Source organism: Podarcis vaucheri, assembly GCF_965113315.1.
Source record: "Podarcis vaucheri genome assembly, chromosome: 1".
In the NCBI taxonomy this organism is placed as follows: Eukaryota; Metazoa; Chordata; class Lepidosauria; order Squamata; family Lacertidae; genus Podarcis; species Podarcis vaucheri.
This window is the reverse complement of record NC_138759.1, coordinates 11,119,536-11,139,840: the sequence shown is the minus strand read 5'-3', so window position 1 is coordinate 11,139,840 and position 20,305 is coordinate 11,119,536. Positions and strand designations below refer to the sequence as shown.

General features: G+C 47.2%; 1 protein-coding gene across 1 annotated transcript in view; it reads right to left on the bottom strand.

Moving 5' to 3' along the window:
* Window positions 1-20,305, bottom strand: part of SYNE2 (spectrin repeat containing nuclear envelope protein 2) — a 233,618-nt gene that overhangs the window by 134,143 nt on the left and 79,170 nt on the right. The window contains exons 40-49 of the mRNA XM_082236352.1: window positions 19,531-19,700; window positions 18,976-19,204; window positions 16,292-16,426; window positions 13,891-14,157; window positions 10,594-10,749; window positions 8,569-8,855; window positions 5,000-7,079; window positions 3,716-4,038; window positions 1,838-1,982; window positions 409-627 (exon numbers count right to left, since the gene is read on the bottom strand). Of these exons, the coding sequence (XP_082092478.1) occupies window positions 409-627; window positions 1,838-1,982; window positions 3,716-4,038; window positions 5,000-7,079; window positions 8,569-8,855; window positions 10,594-10,749; window positions 13,891-14,157; window positions 16,292-16,426; window positions 18,976-19,204; window positions 19,531-19,700 (4,011 nt within the window). The remainder of the gene's footprint in view (window positions 1-408; window positions 628-1,837; window positions 1,983-3,715; window positions 4,039-4,999; window positions 7,080-8,568; window positions 8,856-10,593; window positions 10,750-13,890; window positions 14,158-16,291; window positions 16,427-18,975; window positions 19,205-19,530; window positions 19,701-20,305) is intronic.

The following is a 20,305-nucleotide window of genomic DNA, read 5'->3' as shown; positions in this document are numbered from 1 at the left end:
GTAAAACAGACATGATTATTTGTTGCTCTTAACAGAATTTCCCTGCGTACAGTAAACACATTTACATTATACAAGAGGGACTGCCAACAAAATGTTGCAGAATGGAAGGCTTCTGTTTCGGCTGCTGCGTTCCATTCCCCTTCCTTATCAGTCCTCCATTTCCCTCCTGAAAACCAATCAGCTTTGTGCCACTGAGCATGCTCAGTCCTCAATCAGCTGTTTTTTTAAGGGAAGTCCCCCCCCCCTTATTATTAATTTTGTACTTCTGCAAACTTCCCTCCTGCACATGCTCTACAACTCAGCTACAGCCCCATATTTGAGATAAACCTCAATTAAAATAGCATGTGGAGCATCAAACCTGGAATAATCACCTGGCTGAGATGCCCCCCGCCCCCCCAAATTACTCACTTCTTCACTGACAGATTTCCATTCCTGGTTCTGTTCTTCACACTTTGACTCCCATTCTTTTGCAGTGTCGAGCAAACAAAGCCACTTTAGCCACAAAGTCGTCACAACGGTGTCGATCAGCACACAATCGTTTTTGCTGCACATCGAAACCAGTTGTCCCGAGTCCTGACGCAAATTCCTTAGATCCTCTTCGATTGAAACCAGTCTGGAGGACATCATCTTTAAAAGGAAGAATTAGTGTAAACAATTGGCTTTAGTGAAATATTTTCTTTTTGTTTATTTTAAGATGTCTTTCCTACTTGAAATCCCATGGTAGGTCTCTCAGGGCAGCTTATTTTTTAAAAAACCAAATCACATAATAAAGCTAAAAGACAGTAAAAACACACACAGCAAGCACAATAAACTAAAATATAAAATTACTGTGCCCATATATAACATTAAACCATGGTTTGTTTTTACCACGGTTTGTCCATCAAGCCATGTGTAGTCTCACAGCTGAGCAAATAAGGCATGGCTGATTTCTCCAAACGTGGTTTGTTTTCCAGCTGCCCATGCCTTGTGCCTCTAATAACTTGGTGAGCATCATAGGTGGGGGACCAAACAAACCATGGTTAAGCAAAGCTGCTGGGTTTGGACAGAGAGCAGAACTGTAGTTAAAGCAAACCCTGGTTCATAGGTCAACAACAACTACATCTTGCTTTGTTCCCAAGAAGCAAAGCTGGGTTACTTTGTAGGGCTCAGTTCAAGCAGTCAGACAAACCAGACTTTGGCTAAACAAACCATGGTTATGACCACGGTTTGGCAACATAAGGCCCATGGGCCACAAGCAGTCCATGGGGGTTGTTTTACCAGCCCATGGACCCCCGCCGCCCGCTCGGATGGCTCCCGTGCACCACGCTAAAGCGGTGTAGAGCAGAGCAAGGACTGCCTTCCACGATGCTGGCCAGCTTCCCATCAGCTGCAGGAAGCTCCTGCAGCCAATGGGAAGCCGTGCACGTCTCCTCCGTGCTGGAAATAGCATTTGCGCATAAGTGCACGCGCACTCTGGCCCATTGCGGTGTCTGCGGGACTCTGAACTGGCCCAAGCCACCAAAACTTTGCCAACCCCTGGTTACGACTAATATCCAGCCCATAACTGCCTCCCAAGGGGGCCAATTTAAGCAGCAAATGGCTGTCTAAAGTTGCGCATTCCACAGCTATTGTGTGGGGGCACAGAATAGACTAAAGGATCTCGCAGCCACTTGCTTTCTGTTAAAACATAGACTTGCTGCTGCTGCTGCATCTATGTTTAGCCAAAACAGTGAGCAGCTTCATAGGATTATTGTTAAAGATTCTTTACACTGTGGGTGGGTGTATGTGTGAAGTGCTTTGAGGACTGCAAGAATTTACGATCATAAAAACATGCCACTGTGGTGAAGATTATTCTCACCTTGCTTTGTTCCGACTGCTCTAAAGCTTCTTTATAAGACACTGGAATATGGTACAAAGATTTCTGAAGCACCCTTTCCGCGTCGTTGAGATTAACATGTATCACCTCTTTGGATTTTTTGAAGCGGTTGTATTTTTCCAAGCATCTGTGAACGCAACAATATTAAACAAAGCAATCAAAACAGACCCATATTTTTTTCTCCAGTCGTGGAAAGATCAGCCCAAAGGTTATAACCGGTGGCACAAACTAAATGTATAAACAGAAGAGATTCTTTATAACAAAAATATTATTATCCGGTAGGGGCTTTGCTGATGCAAAACTTCTGCTGATGCAAGACAGGATACATGATTTTCAACAATTCCCCTTAACCAACACCTGACCACTGAACCCACTACTGGTCTTGTCCGTTCAGTCTGACACAGCCTGTCTTTGCATGCAGGGAAAAGTCCCTAACTCACTAAGGACTTGAGACCCATCAGCTACCTTCACATGGTTTAGCTGGTCAGTCGAAGCCATTCCCGGGGTGTGGCTGCTGTTGCATGCTGACAACTTCTAGGAGCCACAGGTGAGAGCTAAGTGCAGAGTGGGCGCCAAAAGTGGACACGCTATCCTGGAAGGAGCACAACATGTCCCCCACCAGAAGTACTACCCCTGCCCAGGATTATATTACAGCAGGGGTGAAGAAGGTGGGGTCCGAGGCCCCAAAGCGCCCCCTACTACAGTGGTGCCCCGCAAGACGAATGCCTCTCAAGACGGAAAACTCGCTAGACGAAAGAGTTTTCCGTTTTGGAGGTGCTTCACAAAACAAATTTCCTATGGGCTTGCTTCGCAAGACGACAATGTCTTGCGAGTTCCTGCTGGTTTTTTTTCCTCCCCCCCCCCTTTTTCTAAGCCACTAAGCCGCTTATCAGCTGATCTGATCAGCAGATAAGCCGCTAAAAGCCGCTAATAGCGCTAATCCGCTAATCCGTCAATGGGCTTGCTTTGCAAGACAAAAAAACCGCTAGACGAAGAGAATCACAGAACGGATTCTTTTCGTCTTGCGAGGCACCACTGTACTTCTCTACCTGATCCTCATTACTCACCACAGGCTACACCCCCCCACTGTCCCTTGTTTGTACAATGAATGTGTCCTTGAACCCTGATAAGAATGCCTCTTGCGTGCCTAGATTGAGGAGATTTAGAGAGAAGGGTGGTGCATGTAGAAACCAGCCTACTGTGCAATTCACATTTGTTTCTCTGCTCATGTTTACCTCTGGCCCCATGTACCAGCTAGACTGGTGACTGGGGGCGGCCACCAAGACCACGTAACACCGGTCTTGAAAGACCTGCATTGGCTCCCAGCACGTTTCCGAGCACAATTCAAAGTGTTGGTGTTGACCTTTAAAGCCCTAAACGGCCTCGGCCCAGTATACCTGAAGGAGCGTCTCCACCCCCATCGTTCAGCCCAGATATCTGAGGTCCAGCTCCGAGGACCTTCTGGTGGTATCCTCACTGCGAGAAGCCAAGTTACAGGGAACCAGGCAGAGGGCCTTCTCGGTAGTGGCTCCCCCCCCCTGTGGAACACCCTCCCATCAGATGTCAAAGAGACAAACAACTACCTGACATTTAGAAGACATCTGAAAGCAGCCCTGCTCAGGGAAGTTTTTAATGTGTGACATTTTAATGTATTTTTATTCTTTGTTGGAAGCCACCCAGAGTGGCTGGGGAAACCCAGCTAGATGGGCGGGGTACAAATAATAAATTATGATGATGATGATGATGATGATGATTACCAATTGCATGTGGCCCTCAGTGTGAAAAGGTTCCCGCGCCCCCACTCCTTGCTTCAACTCTCCACTAGCCAGCTTTCTAAAGCGATGAGAACCGACTACCTACCTCTGCACATCAGATTTTCTCTTTTGCTCCTGCTCTCTTGCTATCAAACTCTTAGAAACGAGATCGCCAAGGGTTTTCTCCAGTTGCAGTTTGGCCTGTGGTTCGACTATGCTTTCCATTGCGGAGGTCAGCGCTTCTACTTGAGACATCGCAGACTCCAGTTCTTCTTGTCTCTGGCGAGAGAGGAGGCTGGGCTCTTCGAGCTCATCCAGAGTGAGCAGAGGAGTGCAGAAAAGGGCTTCACGCTGGCTGAGGAGGTCAGAAGCCCTTCGCACAGCTTCTCTGTAAGACTTCACAGTCCCAAAGGCTTCATTTAAGGCACTCTGCACAGGTTAACAAAATTGTATTTTTTAAAGGCAACTAAAAAAATGCCACAAGATTGCATGGGTGGAAAATACACACCTTTTATTTCATATGCTACTCTGCCCTGATGTGATAAGACCTGTCAATATAGCTGGGCTCCAGATTAAGTCCATTTCGGAGATTAAGTTAATGCAGGGGTCAGCAAGGTTTACTTCGCCCGGGCCAGTTCACTCCCACGGAGATCGCTCCGTGGGCCAGATCGTGGGGACTTGCCGAGCAGACAGCTGGGTTCGGGGGCGGCTCGGGGGCCGTTTAAATGACCTCCATGGGCCGCTTGTAGCCTATGGGCCACAGGTTGCCGACCCCTGAGTTAACGTCTAACTAGTAGGAAGGCCTTATCAGTGGTGGCCCCAAAACCTAGAAATCCCCAAGCTAGTGGATTTAATTGTGTTGGCTAACGCCTCATAAGAGGCTGGACACGAACTTTTGGTTAGCCGGGCCTGCTTTTCTGGTGGTATGCTTCTGTCTGGCCCCTGGCTCAGCAAACAATAGGGAAAATGACAACTAATCTTCAATGTGGCTTACTAAAGTGAAAAACCAAGACAAATAAAAACAGCATGGAAAACATGCATACAAACCCCAGCAGTCAAGAATCCCTTTGCTATTGTAACCTGCCATTCATCAAACCCTTCACTGGGTATCTCAAATGTTAGAGATGGTGACAGGTAACTATGTGTGACAGGTGACTATTCCACTTAGGGACCACCATGTGGTCACATCTCCTACTTTATAGGGGACAGTCCCATATTTGAATACCTGTCAGGCAGTCTGTTACTAGAAGCTGTTGCTGCTCAGAGAAGACCAGAACTAATCTAGAGTAGGCCAGAGGAGCCAAAAGCAGGGTAGGCCAGAGATCTGCCTCAGCAGAAAGAATCTCAGCGGAAAGGTCAACAGGTAAACAAGAGAACTAGGATTACTCACTTTACGTGCGGCAATGTCAGATTTCAGCTGTACTTTCAGGCTTTGCAGTTCATCCAGTTCCCTCTGCAAACTATCAGGGAGGGAAGATTGTCCTTCCTGAGACCCCCTCTTTCTATTAATTAAATCTTCAGCAGTGCAAGATTCTACTTCTGCAGCATCTTCAATCACTTTACAGTACATATTTTCACATCGGATCGTCTGTGTTTCCAAGTCAAGTAGAATGGGCTGCCGGAGCTCGGATTTAATTTGCTTTAAAGCTGCTAAACTGTGACCCAGCTTGCTCTGGAAACCTTGCTCGTGTCCGCATTTTTCTTGAACAGCCAGTATCTTAGATTGGATCACTTGTGCCAGCCCATCTATTTTCACGCCCAAGCTCTTTATTTGCTGCATCTTGGCCTCCTTGAGAGAAGGACCAAAGGCCTCGCTTTTGCCTAGCAGTCTGAGTGCCTCCTGAGTTAAGTGCCTGGCATGCTGCACTTTCCAACTTAAAGTCTTTTCTGACATCGGACTGGTTTCAGAGGCAATAGAGTCGGAGCAATCTTTCAAAACATCACAGTGTTTCTGTATAATGGAGATGAGAGCCTCAACTTCTGAGAGTGCCGTTCTACGCCCGTCGCCCTCTGCAGAACAGCTAACCCTCTGCTCAAGCTTACGTTTCAGCCTGCAACACTCGCCTTGCAATTTCTCAAGGTCCGGTACATCCCATTTCAGATGCAGGCATTCCCAAATCTCCTTGTACTTTTCTAAGTGCAACAAACCTGACTGGATGGCCACTGCTCTCTCTTTAAGCACAAACAATTTACCCTTAATGTCTTGGTCCACACCTGCCTGCTCCAGTTCCAATTCCTCATGCTGGAGGCTGCAAAGATCCTGCTCCAATGACATCAGCGTCCTTGTGACTTTTTCATAGGCATCTACCTTGTTTTCTGCTGTACGGCGGTTAATCTGGTTTAGCCTGTGAGCTCTTTCAGTTCTGCTCTGGAGGCTTCTCAAGAAGTCATTGAGAAACAACTGCTCAAACACATTTAGCCCCTGAGGGGATGCATCTACAATACCTTTTGCTTCCTCGATCTCCTTTGCAGACTTTTCTACGACGGCATGCCAATGGTCCATGTCTGACTTCAGGCTTGTGTCACTGGTATCTGGCTTGGATATCCTCTCTGCTTCTTTAAGTTTTGCTTTCAATTTTTCGGTGTCTGCAAAAAGCTGCCGTCTCTTTCCGAGCTCAGATTCCAGCTGCTCCAACCGCTCTACTAATTTCGGAACAAGGTCTTTGTAGCAGGTTTGCAACTGGTCCGAAAGGAGGGTGAGGGCAGAAGCTTCGCCCGATTCCAACTGGGGAGCAATGCGCTGTGCCTCATCCACCAGTTGCACGACACCTGCCTTTTTCTCCTCGGCGGCCCCGATCAGAACCTTGCAGCTTTCCATTTCCAACATCAGATCGTCCGGGAAAAGCGCTGCCTTCCCGTCCAGGTGGAGCAACGAGACTCTGGCCCACAAAACAGCCTCTTCAATCTTCCTTGTGAGGTCATACGCCTGAGGATAACGGCCGCTTCTTTGGGCATCTTCCGTAGGGGTCAGCTGCTCTAGTTCCTCCACTCGAGTCTGCAAATCATTTATCGCGCTTTCCAGAGCTCTCTTCCCTGTGTCGGTCCACATCCTCTTCATCTGCATCTCAGCACCACTTTTTAACATAGAAACACTATTTTTAAGCGTTTGTAATTCTGTGGCCATCAATGCCGAGTGTGCTTGGTTGTGGGTGTCCACGCCTGTTCGCAAACAGTGCTGCTGCTGCAGCAACTTTTGCAGCTCCTGTGCTTTATCCATGAAAACCTTAAACTCATTGGCTTGTGCTGCAACCCGGATCTGCTTCCTTTTAAGTGTGTCTTCCATCTGTTTCCACCACTGGTCTATCTGGGCCACCTGGCTTTGGATTAACTCCTTGTCCATCCTGGTTAGGTGTCTAGATAGGTTTCCTTTTTCAGCCTTCAGCTTTTGCAAAAGGATTCTCCCTTTTTGTATAGAATCCAAGCATTTCTGGATATTCTCCAGGAGAACTGTGTCTTCTGACAGGGGTACGCTTTCAGAAGAAAGAAAAAAAGGAGTAAAAATCTAACATTTTGAAAGGCTGTTTTGCTCAAAGCACACCAGCTAATCAAGATACTCAGAACTATATTTCACAGGCAGTAACTAGAGATCAGCGAGAAATTCTGTCCAGTTTACATTTAAAAGTGAACCTAAACTGATTTTCACTCTCCAGAACAATACATGAATCGAAAGTGAGCCATCCTTCCAATTTCGCAATGTAGTTCTCCACCCAAGCAATGCATGTATACAATAAGGCAGTGTTTCCCAACCTTGGGCCTCCAGCTGTTTTTGAACTACAATTCCCATCATCCCTGACCACTGGTCTTGCTAGTTAGGGATGATGGGAGTTGTAGTCCAAAAACAGCTGGAGGCCCAAGGTTGGGAAACACTGCAATAAGGCATATACGTATACAATAAGGCATATACTAAGTCTATATAAAAATACACCATTTAGCAAAAGTAACACACACAAAAACATTACACTAGGGAAAATATGCTTTGGAAAAATGTGCATATTCGGCAAATTTTGAATATAAACATGTGCTACGTGAAGAGAAATTCACACTAAAATGCTGGTGAATGTTCAAGAGGACCTTTTTAAAAAAATAAATAAATATTGTGATCGGGTTTAGAATTGTGGAGAAGTGGATTTAAGGCGGGAGGATGAGAAACCAAAATTTAGATTTTCCCGCCCCTACCACTAACTAGATACCAAAGGCCCAATTTGTATGGAATTTTAGTCTTGCATGGATAGGACTGAAGCCTTAGTCAAAGACTCAAGTAAATAAATGTTTATTAATCGTTTGAAATACACACCTTCCCCCAGTTGCAATTACTTGGGATGTCAGGTTTAACACTTAGTTTTTGATAAAAAGGTACAAAATCCAAGTGCCCAAGTGCAACACCACTGAAAAGATCACTGGCATTCATGTTTTACCCAGTCCTATGCTAAGGCAAGGGACACGGGTGGCGCTGTGGGTTAAACCACAGAGCCTAGGACTTGCTGATCAGAAGGTTGGTGGTTCGAATCCCTGCGATGGGGTGAGCTCCCGTTGCTCAGTCCCTGCTCCTGCCAACCTAGCAGTTCGAAAGCACATGAAAGTGCAAGTAGATAAATAGGTACCACTCTGGCGGGGAGGTAAACGGTGTTTCCATGCACTGCTCTGGTTCGCCAGAAGCGGCTTAGTCATGCTGGCCACATGACCCAGAAGCTGTACGCCGGCTCCCTCGGCCAATAAAGCGAGATGAACGCCACAACCCCAGAGTCAGTCATGACTGGGCCTAATGGTCAGGGGTCCCTTTACCTTATGCTAAGGCAGAAAGATCTCCTGACCCGTCTTAAGAGGCAGTGATCTGACTTATCCTTTTAAGTGGAAACAGCAGAGATCTAGCCTAGCAACTCCTGCCAGCAGAGCCTGTGTTCTACTACTGCATCTGGCAAGTTGGTCTAGGTGATGTAGAAATCTGCCCCATGTACTCACGTTTTTAGGTTTTCTCTTTCCTCCGAAAAATGTTTCATTGAAGACTGGACCTCAGTGAGACATGCTTGGTAATTATTCAGTAAATGAAGCTGCGCTTGCCTGGCCTTTTTAGCAGACATTATATCCTGCAGTAGCTTGTCCCAACTAGAAGCCGCCGCGCTGTCTGAATCTGGCGCACCTGAGCCGCTTCCTTCCGCAGTGGTCAAGCATTCTCCTTCCCGCAACGAATAAATTTCGGCTCTCTGTTTTCTGGCAGAGCTTTGCCTTTCCAGTAGAGCGCACAAATTCTAGTCAGAAGACCAGGGAAAGAGGTTTTAAAATGGAGCAGCCTTGTTTGCACATCATGGTAAGACATACTTGCTAATCTCACACCATTTTGCTCCTCCTCTCTAGCATACAGAAGAAGCAGGCCATGATCTTAGGCTCAGCATCACTTTGGAACTGAGGACCACAGTTTGTTCTGCTCCAACAAACCATGTCCAGTAAGCCAAGAACAAACCTTGCCTACTTATCGTGTTCTGTTTGTAGAGAAAAACCCCATGATCCTCGGTTTGGCTATAACACCAAACCCACAGGTCATGGATTGCTTCTCCTGCACAATCGTAGGAACAAGCAAAGCAGTCGATATGGGCACCTTTATAGTAAACCATTAACTACGGTTTACTGCAACGTGCCATCATTTTAATTTACAAACATAAGGTTGGGTGGCTCAGTAGCGTGATTCGGTATAAGGCACCTTCCTACTTTCCTATATTTACTATTTTCCCCAGTTTGGCCTTAAAAAACAATAATAACTTAGCATCAGGACTGGCACACCTTTTGGCCTTTCAGGGAAATGGCAGGGGAATGGTGGGAATTTGGATCCAATCAATGTGAGGCCTCCTCTAATATGCTCCCAGAAGACCCAAATTCTGACCAAATTGGCGTTGGAGTAGAGCAATGGTGAGAGAGCTTTCTGGCACTGTACTGGGGGTTGTGGGGGAGAGAGAGAAAGCTCTAACCACATGCCTTCCCCTCTGCTAGCAAAGAAGCATGCCTGTAGCAACCTATGGCCCCTCACCTGCATTCCAAGGGAGCAGAGCACTGCTCCATAAAGGGTTTTATCTAATGTGCCTTATTATCAAGGTTATTGCGTTATTGTACTACATTATTTATAGGGACACGGGTAGCGCTGTGGGTTAAACCACAGAGCCTAGGACTTGCTGATCAGAAGGTCGGCGGTTCGAATGCCCACAATGGGGTGAGCTCCCATTGCTTGGTCCCTGCTCCTGCCAACCTAGCAGTTTGAAAGCACAGAATGCAAGTAGATAAATAGGTACTGCTCCAGCAGGAAGGTAAACGGCGTTTACGTGCGCTGCTCTGGTTTGCCAGAAGCGGCTTAGTCATGCTGGCCACATGACTCGGAAGCTGTACGCCGGCTCCCTTGGCCAATAAAGCAAGATGAGCGCCGCAACCCCAGAGTTGGCTACGACTGGACCTAATGGTCAGGGGTCCCTTTACCCTTTACTACATTATTTATACCCTTCTGCGAATTGCCCCGAAGCCCAAATTGGATGAACATAGTATAGAAATTTAAAATAAAAATAAGCAGGCTGGAATATTCACACGCCCTTCTTGGTGGTGCAGGATTGCACCATGCCTAAGTAGCTTCCATGTCACTATGTCCATGCGATGGAGCAAAAGGGTGAGAGGGTAGTGGCCACTTCATATGTAGCCACCGATTAATGAAAGCATGAATGAATAAGGGCTTGTTCACACCTGCTTATCTCGTGCCTAGAAAAAGCATGGATCCGAGCAGTTTTACGCTTGTCCCATGCATTCTAGGGACGAACCCAAGCGGTCTTGCTTTTGCCCTGCTACTGCTTTTCCCTGGGAAAACCCACTCTTTACTGCTAAATTAGAACAAACATCAACCTGGAAAAAATGTGATTGGCTCCAATTCAGTGGTAAACAGTGGGTTTTCCCAGGGGAAAGCAGCGAAACAAGTGGAAGTGTGGCTGAGCCCCGAATCTCTTCTTTCCATACCTCTATTTCCCTCAGTTGACCATTCATCAACACGATGTCTAACTCTGCAGCCGAGATTTTCGCTTTCTTGACCTTTTGCACCATCTCTGCATAATCTGCAGTTGCCTGGTCTTCGGGAAGATGACCCCCCTGCGAAACCACTTCCATCTCAGAGCCCTGAAAACACAAACAGGTAATCAACACGCTGCTTTCATTTGGCTCACTCTGCAACTGAGCATTTATTTCTATGTGATCCATCCAGAAGTTAATCTCAAACAGAAGCACTTCTAGGGCTCAAACACAGTGGGAAGCCAGATCATCCGGGAAGAAGTCATATCCTTTGTCTTAGATGCATTGTGTTGGCTGCGGTTATTCAGCGAAGCAATTTTTTGCTGAAGGTTCTGTGCAAAACCCAGGAGGCTGCGGTGCTTCCAAATCAGGATTGAGGAAGAAGTGGAGACCTTAAGCCAGTGTTGGGATCTTGTGGATCTGTGTGCAGTTCTTCTGCCTGGTGAATTCTGAACTGCAGTGAACAGCTTCTCAGAGAAATAACTTCAGGCTCCAAAGTGATTGCACCCACTGAATGCTCCTGGGCAGGAAAAATATATAAAGTGCTTCCTGTTTCAGTTGAGTCTTGCTTGAGTGGCAAAGTGCTCCTGGACTCTGCTAGTCTCTTTTGTCCTTGGTCATTCTTTGGGTCTGACTCAGTCCCGCCTTGCTCTTCAGTCCTGACTATTGTTTATTCATTTACTGCCCTCCCTTCATTCTAAGGGCATTATACAGTTTGGAACGCTTCGGCTCCCAACGCTGAAAACCCGGAAGTAAATGCTCCGGTTTTCAAAAGCCAAACGTCTGACGCGGCTTCCACTTGAGTGCAGGAAGCTCCTGCAACCAATCAGAAGCTGTGCCTCAGTTGTAGAAGATTTCAGAAGCCAAACGTGCTTCTGGAACGGATTACGTTCGACAATCAAGGTTTGACTGTACCTACTATATATTTAGGGATGCGGATGGCGCTTTGGTCTAAACCACTGAGCCTCTTGGGCTTGCCAATCAGAAGGTCGGCGGTTCGAATCCCCGCGACGGGGTGAGCTCCCGTTGCTCGGTCCCTGCTCCTGCCAACCTAGCAGTTTGAAAGCACATCACAGTACAAGTAGATAAATAGGTACCACTCCGGCGGGAAGGTAAACGGCATTTCCGTGCGCTGCTCTGGTTTTGCCAGAAACGGCTTAGTCATGCTGGCCACATGACCCAGAAAACTGTCTGCAGACAAATATCAGCTCCCTCGGCCAGTAAAGCAAGATGAGCACCACTGCCCCAGAGTTGTTCGCGACTGGACTTAACTGTCATGGGTCCTTTACCTTTACCTTTTACTATATATTTGGAAAGTTATTTATTTGCTCTACATTTGGACAACTCTTAGGATATCACTGGTCTTTAATCACTGGTTGAAAAACTGCAGGGTTTTCATTTGTTTCTTAGAACTCCTAAGCAACACCAGGTACGAGGGTGCAGGTGAATAATACTATCAATAAATAAGAATCCCTGATAATGAAGAAAGCCAAAGGATTAGAAAAGAGGAAGGGAATATGAAGGAAGACCAGGGAGTGTTTGCATTCACATGCAAAACTGAACATAACCACACCAAACTTCCATCTTCCCTGATAATGCAATTATGGTAATTTTTATCCATTTAAGAAGATGCATCACTCTCACTCTAAAGAGAGGCTGCAAAATGCATAAAGAGCAGTCAACTGCTAAAAGACTTAAGTGGGGAATTTCTATCTAAATGGGATGCAAAATCAGAGAAAGGAACAAAGAAACTAAACCGAGACACATTCAAGCAAGTGGTTACAATAAAAAGCTGCGGAGCTGAAGACTAATATTTGCCAATCAGGTAATGGCTGCTAATGTATGGTTCTTACCCTTAATAGGCTAATTAATTATACTAATGATAGAAGCAGCTTAATAGATTCATTGCTGTGTAGGCGATACTTTTGAGGAGTGATTGCTAAACATTAGATTCACTGGAGGAGTATAAGAAGAAAAGAGCCTGCAGGATCAGGCCAATAGCCCATCTGGTCCGGCACCCTGTTCTTATAGTGACCAACCAGATGTCCATGGGTAGTAAAGGTAAAGGGACCCCTGACCATTAGGTCCAGTTGCGGCCGACTCTGGGTTTGCGGTGCTTATCTCGCTTTATTGGGCGAGGGAGCCGGCGTACAGCTTCCGGGTCATGTGGCCAGCATGACTAAGCCGCTTCTGGCGAACCAGAGCAGCACACGGAAACACCGTTTACCTTCCCACCGGAGTGGTACCTATTTATCTACTTGCACTTTGTGTTTTCGAACTGCTAGGTTGGCAAGAGCAGGGACCGAGCAACGGGAGCTCACCCCGTCGCAGAGATTCGAACCGCCAACCTTCTGATCAGCAAAAGTCCTAGGTCTGTGGTTTAACCCACAGCGCCAGGGAGCAAAACATGAGCACAGCAGAACTCTTTCCCAGCAACTGGTATTTGGACGGTTTGCTGCCTCATGGCTGGTATCTGCTGAAAGCTTTATCCCCCCTTCACGAATTTGCCTAATCCTCTTCTAAAGTCATCCATGTTTGTGGGAATCACAGCCTCCTGGGGAGCAAGGTTCACGGTTTTGACTATGAACTGCGTGAAGTTTCTATCTTCGTTCATCTCTCCTAAACTGGCCAACGCTCAGCTTCACTGGGTATCCACAAGCTCTTTCCACGAATGATGCCGTGTTTTGAACTCATAACTTCCTACCAAGACTTTGCTGCAGGGGGTGGGCTCCTTCACAGTTTCAAAAAGTCGTAAGAGAGCAAGAGAGAGGCTTAAGCCCCTCCAAAATAAGATACTGGGCGTGCTCCAAATCATCTGCCCATGGATGTACACAGAAAATAGCAGATCTAGCTGAAAGGCCACATGCAGAGATCTGCAGTGATCATTGTAATGCACCCCTGGTTGTTATTGTTGTTGTTGTTGTTGTTGTTATTGCAATAATTATAACTGTAAAATTTTAAGACAGTGGTTTAATCTTAGAAGGGAAGGGGTGCGACTGTGACCACCTCTGCACTTCTGAATTTGCCACTACACAACTGGATGGGAGTTGTAGTTTAGTAACACCTGGAGCGCTGTGCTATAGTTCACAGTATCTCTGCCTCCCTCTGTTACCAGAAACCCGGAGAGAGAAAGTGCGAGGCTGCAGGAGCTCTAGATAAACGGCTGTATTGGCTGAAGAGCTGCCCGTGTTCAATAATAGCACTTAACAACATCCTTCAATGAAGTTGTGCAACAACAGAGATTATTACCTTGCTTTCTGGTGATGGATTTGTAATGGACGAAGGAGCAGGGTCAGTCCCCATTACTTTCCCATTCATTAACGGCAAAGCGATTGGAGGCACTTCCAAGCGGCAATGCGCAGCTTGCAATTTCTTTTGATAGCCAAGCGATTGCTGCTGAAGCTCATTGAGAAGATTATCATCAGGCGGCATTTGCCCCGGTTTCGGCAGCGGCTTTCCACTCTTGCCTGTCGAGCTTGGGAAATTGTGGGCTTCCATCAAGCTTCCTTTTAGCCCCTGATAAATAGAAATGGGGAGAGGTAGGTGGGGAGAGACGAGGGAGAGAAAGGGGCGGGGGGAATCTTAACCTTCTCGGGACAGAAGTTACTGAAATGTCAATTGCTTTCTTAATGGAACCAACTTCTATAGCAAAAGAAGAATAGGCCAAAGGGGTGACGAAGGTCGGAGGAACAGAAATTTGCACAGAAGAATTGTCACTGTGAGGATGGAACTTGTTTATAGCTCTTGCAAAGCTTGTAAATGTGAAAAGTTCCTCTCTGGTTGCCTTAATCAATCCTGCCACTTCTCTGTGGGGCTGCTTGGGATCTTCAAGTGGGAACTTTGAGCAAGCAGTTTAAGGTGTCTGCTTAAAAAGCCGATACAATCTCAGACTGCAGAAACAGGGGCGTAAATAGCCTGTCATGTTAAACCAGTCTTTGACAACCTGGTGCCCTCCGATCAGCATGGTTCTACCTCGAACTCAACTCTGATCATTTCACAGAATCATAGAATTGGAAGGGACCCCAAGAGTTATCTAGTCCAGCCCCTACAATGCAGGTATCTCAGCTAAAGTATCCAGGACAGATGGCCATCCAACCTCTGCTTAAAAACCTCCAAGGATGAAAAGCCCACCACCTCACGAGGGAGACGGTTCCATGGTCAAGCAGGTCTTACTGTCGGAAGGTTTCTCCTGACGCTTAGTCAGAATCTCCTTTCTTGCAACTTGAAGCCATTGGTGGTTTGAGTCCTACCCTCTGGAGCAGGAGAAAACAAGTTTGCTCCATCTTCCATGTGACAGCCCTTGAGATATTTGAAGATGGCTATCACATCTCCTCTCAGTCTCCTCTTTTCCGGGCTAAACATACCCAGCTCCTTCAACCATTCCTCATAAGGCTTGGTTTCCAGACCCTTGATCACAGGTTCCTCTGCACATGTTTCAACTTGTCAATATCCTGCTTAAATTGTGGTGCCCAGAACAGGACACAGTATTCCATGTGTGGTCTGACCAAGGCAGAATAGACTGGTACTATTACTTCCCTTGATCTGGACACTATACTTTTGTTGATGCAGCCTAGAATAGCATTAGCTCTTTTTTCCCCTCTTCTGCATCACACTGCTGACATTTCCTGCCTTGAATGACAGGTGGTGACATAAACTCATGTGACGCCATAGAAAAACGATGGTTTACTGTTAACAAGCAGGCTAGTGCATGGGTAGGCAAACTAAGGCCCGGGGGCCGGATCCGGCCCAATCACCTTCTAAATCCGGCCTGCGGACAGTTCAGGAACCAGCGTGTTTTTACATGAGTACAGTGGACGCTCGGATTGTGAACGTGATCCATGCGGGAGGCACGTTCGCAGCCCGCAGCATCCGCAACCAGCACCGCATCTGTGCACACGCGGGTTGCGATTTGGTGTTTCTGCACATGCGCAAAGCGCAATTTAGCGCTTCTGCGCATGCGCCAAAACCCGGAAGTAACCAGTTCCGGTACTTCCGGGTTTCGGTGCGTCCGTATCCCAAAAACGCTCAACCTGAAGTGTCTGTAACCGAAGGTATGACTATAGAATGTGTCCTTTTATTAAAAATGCATCTCAGGGTTATTTGTGGGGCCTGCCTGGTGTTTTTACATGAGTAGAATGTGTGCTTTTATTAAAAATGCATCTCTGGGTTATCTGTGGGGAATACAAATTCGTTCATTCCCCCCATCCAAAAAAAAAATAGTCTGGCCCCCCACAAGGTCTGAGGGACAGTGGACCAGCCCCCGGCTGAAAAAAAATGCTGACCCCTTGGCTAGTGCATGCTGCTGAAGCTGTGGGCAGTACACTTCCCTCCTCCTGCTGCTGTGCTTCAGAAGAAACAAGCCACGGTCCAGTTTGTCATGTGATCTAAAGGTAGCTGGTGTTTTGCCTTTCTCCAGCCAAACCACAAACCGAAGCCAAGGGATCACTTGTGGCTTGTGTGGGGGAAAGAAACCAGGAGCCTGGGGTTCAGGCGACACAGCAAACCAGGCAATGGTTTGTTTCCCAGCAGCAGCAGGAGAGGAGCAATGTGTGCCTGCTCCTTCACAATTGTGCAGGCTGGGGCTGATGGGAGTTGTAGTCCAAAACTGCCAGAGGTCAACAGTTTGATATGCAGCATAAACTTGAGTTACCTTAACAACCAGAGCTGGTTCCTCTCCAGTGTCAGCTGCCACAGGACTTGACAACTGCTCATAATTTGTCAGCCATTCCTGGAAAAGCTGCGGAGATCCTCCTTCCATCTGATTGTTCGCTCTAAAGGATTCCTTCTTCAGGTGACAAGAAAATGAGAGAATTAAAGTCCACGAAGAACCGGCAGGAAAAAGGCAGACTAATAATCATATCAGCTAGGTATGACAGGGAGAGGAGTCTAGAATTTTTAAGGCACAAGCAAAAAATAATAAAAATCATTGTGAGCAATTCCTTGCCAGTGGAATGCAACTGGGAGATTGAGTCAAAAGCAAGAATGAACAGTATTTTTATTTATCTATTTTTCGAACATTAGGCTTGCAACCCACTCAACTTTTTTGTGGGGTGTGGCCAAACTCCCTTTCACACTGGTAGAATAGTACAAATCTAAACATCTCCAACTCTGACTAGGTGATCTTGAGTTCACCGGATCATTGCCTAACAAGTTATACTTTTGCAACACCCAATTCTCATATTGCAATGCCTTATTCCCACTTCAAGGTACAGTCATACCTCGGGTTACAGATGCTTCAGGTTGCTTTTTTTGGGTTGCGGACCGTTTTTGGCGGCCGCGCATGCGCAGAAGCACTAAATCGCACTTTGTGCATGTGCAGACGTGCTGAATTGCAACTCGCGCGTGCTCAGACGAACCGCTGCGGGTTGCAAACGTGCATCCCACACGGATCACGTTCGCAACCTGAGCATCCACTGTATTAGTACTAGCATATAAGGTCCTAAATTGTTTGGGCCCCAAGTTCTTCAGGAAGCATCCTTTCCCAATATCTTGCACCTTACAGTTGGCAGGTGAGGCCTTGTTGGCAGTGCCCCCACTGCAGGCTACATGGTTGGCATTGTGACCCAGTTCCTCATTAAGAGAGAATGGTCATGTTGGCATGCCACTTTGCTTTTGAGCTTCAAGTCAACCTTGCTTCAAGCAAAGCATAGTTAATGTAAGCCACGGTTTCTTAGGTCAGTCAGCATGACAAACCATGGCTAAACAAAGTGGAAACTTCCTAACTCCTCCTCTGAGCTGCATGAAAGGAGCAGCATGTGAACCTGATGCACTAAACGTACCGTATTTTTCGCCCTATAGGACGCACTTTCCCCCCTCCAAAAGTGAAGGGGAAATGTGTGTGCGCCCTATGGGGCGAATGCAGGCTTTCGCTGAAGCCTGGAGAGTGAGAGGGGTCGGTGCGCACCAATCCCTCTCGCTTTCCAGGCTTCAGGAAGCTATCTGCAAGTCTTGCAAGCCCAGAGGGATGTCCCGCAGGCTCGCAAGGCTTGTGGGCAGCAGCCTGCAGCCCCACAAGCTCGGGGGATAGGGGGATGGCGGAGCACCGCCACCCCACTATTCCCCGACCTGATCTGGAGGCTGGCGGGGGGGAGAAGCAAGCTTGCTTCTCCCCCCGCCAGCCCCACAAGCTCGGGGGATAGAGGGATGGCGGAGCGCCGCCACCTCGCTATTCCCCGACCTGATCTGGAGGCTGGCGGGGGGAGAAGCAAGACTGCTTCTCCCCCCGCCAGCCCCACAAGCTCGCGGGATAGCGGGCTTGCTTCTCCCCCCGCCAGCCCCACAAACTCGGAGGACAGCGGGGCAAGCTGTCCCTGAAGGCAGAAGAGGGAGACGGAGTGCTCTGTCTCCCTCTTCTAGCTTGGGGATGGCTGCGCAAACCTGGGGGGGAAATAAATTTTTTCCCCTTGATTTCTCCCCCAAAAAACTAGGTGCGTCCTATGGGCCAGTGCGTCCTATAGGGCGAAAAATACGGTATGTTTAGCATGATGCGCAATGACTAGAGCACAAAAATAGATAAAATAGGTTAAGTCCACCAGCACAGCAAGAAGACTGTTTCCTGTGGTCACCTCTCTCTCGCTTCACCTCCAAAGATGGGAGACCATTTTGCATTTTATTTAACAACAACAAAACATACTTCTTGATTGTAAACAGAACCTCTAAGTGGCTTGCAAAAAAATAAAAACAAAACAAATATTAAAATTGACCATTAAGACAGAGTTAAAAACAGGAATTCAAAAAAAAACCACCAAAATCTACAATAAGCTAAAATCAGATGGACAAGGTTGCCTGGACACAAATGCTTTTAGCAGGCATTGAAAAAGAGTACAGTGAAGGCACCTTCCTGATGGGAAGATGCAAAGAGTTCCAAAGTACAGGGTTCGCCACACCCAAAGATTGACTTCTTACCATTGCAGAACAAATATTATGTGGCACCTGCAGCAGTGGCAGTTCTGCAGATCCAAGGGGCCAAGTGGGCAAGGCGATCCCTCGAGTGGGTGGAGGCACTAGGTCAAATGACCAGTGGATCTTTTGACATAGGCTCACATTAGGCAGCCTTTCTCAACCTGTGGAGCCCCAGATGTTGTTGAACTACAACTCCCATCACCCCTAGCTAGCAAGGCCAGAGCTCAGGGATGATGGGAGTTGTAGTCCAACAACATCTGGGGACCCACAGGTTGAGAACCACTGGGATATGGAAGCCTATCCTCTAGGAATCTCGTCTTTCTCCTCCAGCCCATGAAAACTGAACTCAACCAGAGCTCAGAGAGACAGAGAGGGAGAGGCTACTCTGATTTCCCTTTGTAGTGGGCACACATTCCATCCCATAACACTTACTGATCCTCCTTTCTGGCTTCCACCAAGCACTTCCATCAGGCTGATATCAGGAGCATCAAATGAGATCAGCAGTTCCTCTGCACCTGCCTTCTCTTGGATCTGTCCATCATGTCTGAGCGCAGTATTCTGGATGTTCCCGGCCTCTCGTTCTTCCACACAGCCAAGTTTCGCTTTCTTCTTCCGTTTAGTCTGTGGTTCAGCCTTCTCGTCTTTCATGCACTCAGCTTCTCTGAAGGAATAACCCAAACATCATAAACCTCCTGCTTGTTTCTTTCACACAGAGAAGCTTCCAGAACCCTCTTGAATAAATTAAAATAGGGAAGATCTCTTCACATCATCAGATCAATACTTCCTGCACTAAGAAATGCAAACTGACAGCCTATACATGAGACAGAGTTAGGTATTGGTCAAGATACATATTTACCACCCCAGAGACCTCTAATTCCTGAGTAAGAATGTTTTCTGCCAGGGAATGAGAACCAAGAGATACAGAGGACCATCTCTTTCAATTGTATGACATCTTTCCTCTCCATGTTCCCTCTCCATGTTACCTACCTTAGATATCCTCTGGCCATTTGAATGGTGCTCTCCCACTGGTTTCGGACATCAGAAATCATACGCTCAACAGTGAGATTCTTGCTCCCATTCTTGCTCTTCACGTGTTCCCCAAGGCAGACAATATTTTGTAGTTTAGCATCACCCTCCTCTTTCAGCTGTAGAATCTCCTGTGTTGTAAGAAACAGCATGGGGGTAACTGGTTCCACACATACTGGTTTTGCTTTTTAGGTTAAGCCTAATGTTGTAGCTGCGAGGGATGCGGGTGGGGCTGCGGGTTAAACCACAGAGCCTAGGACTTGCCGATCAGAAGGTCGGCGGTTCGAATCCCCGCGATGGGGTGAGCTCCTGTTGCTCGGTCCCTGCTCCTGCCAACCTAGCAGTTCAAAAGCACGTCAAAGTGCAAGTAGTTAAATAGGTACCGCTCTGGCGGAAAGGTAAACAGCGTTTCCGTGCACTGCTCTGGTTCGCCAGAAGCGGCTTAGTCATGCTGGCCACGTGACCCGGAAGCTGTACGCCAGCTCCCTCAGCCAATAAAGCGAGATGAGCGCTGCAAACCCAGTCGGTCATGACTGGACCTAATGGTCGGGGGTCCCTTTACCTTTTAATGTTGTAGCTACAATAAAGAGCCGTACTGTAAAAGTTAGATGCTACTGCAGCCCGGTTGCCAAGTGGCTCATGAATGGAAGAAAAAGATGGCAAAAGAATGGAAGAAAAAGATGAAGAAATGGAAAAGGAATATTGGGGCGGGCGGGGGGGGAGCTCACTCTGAATT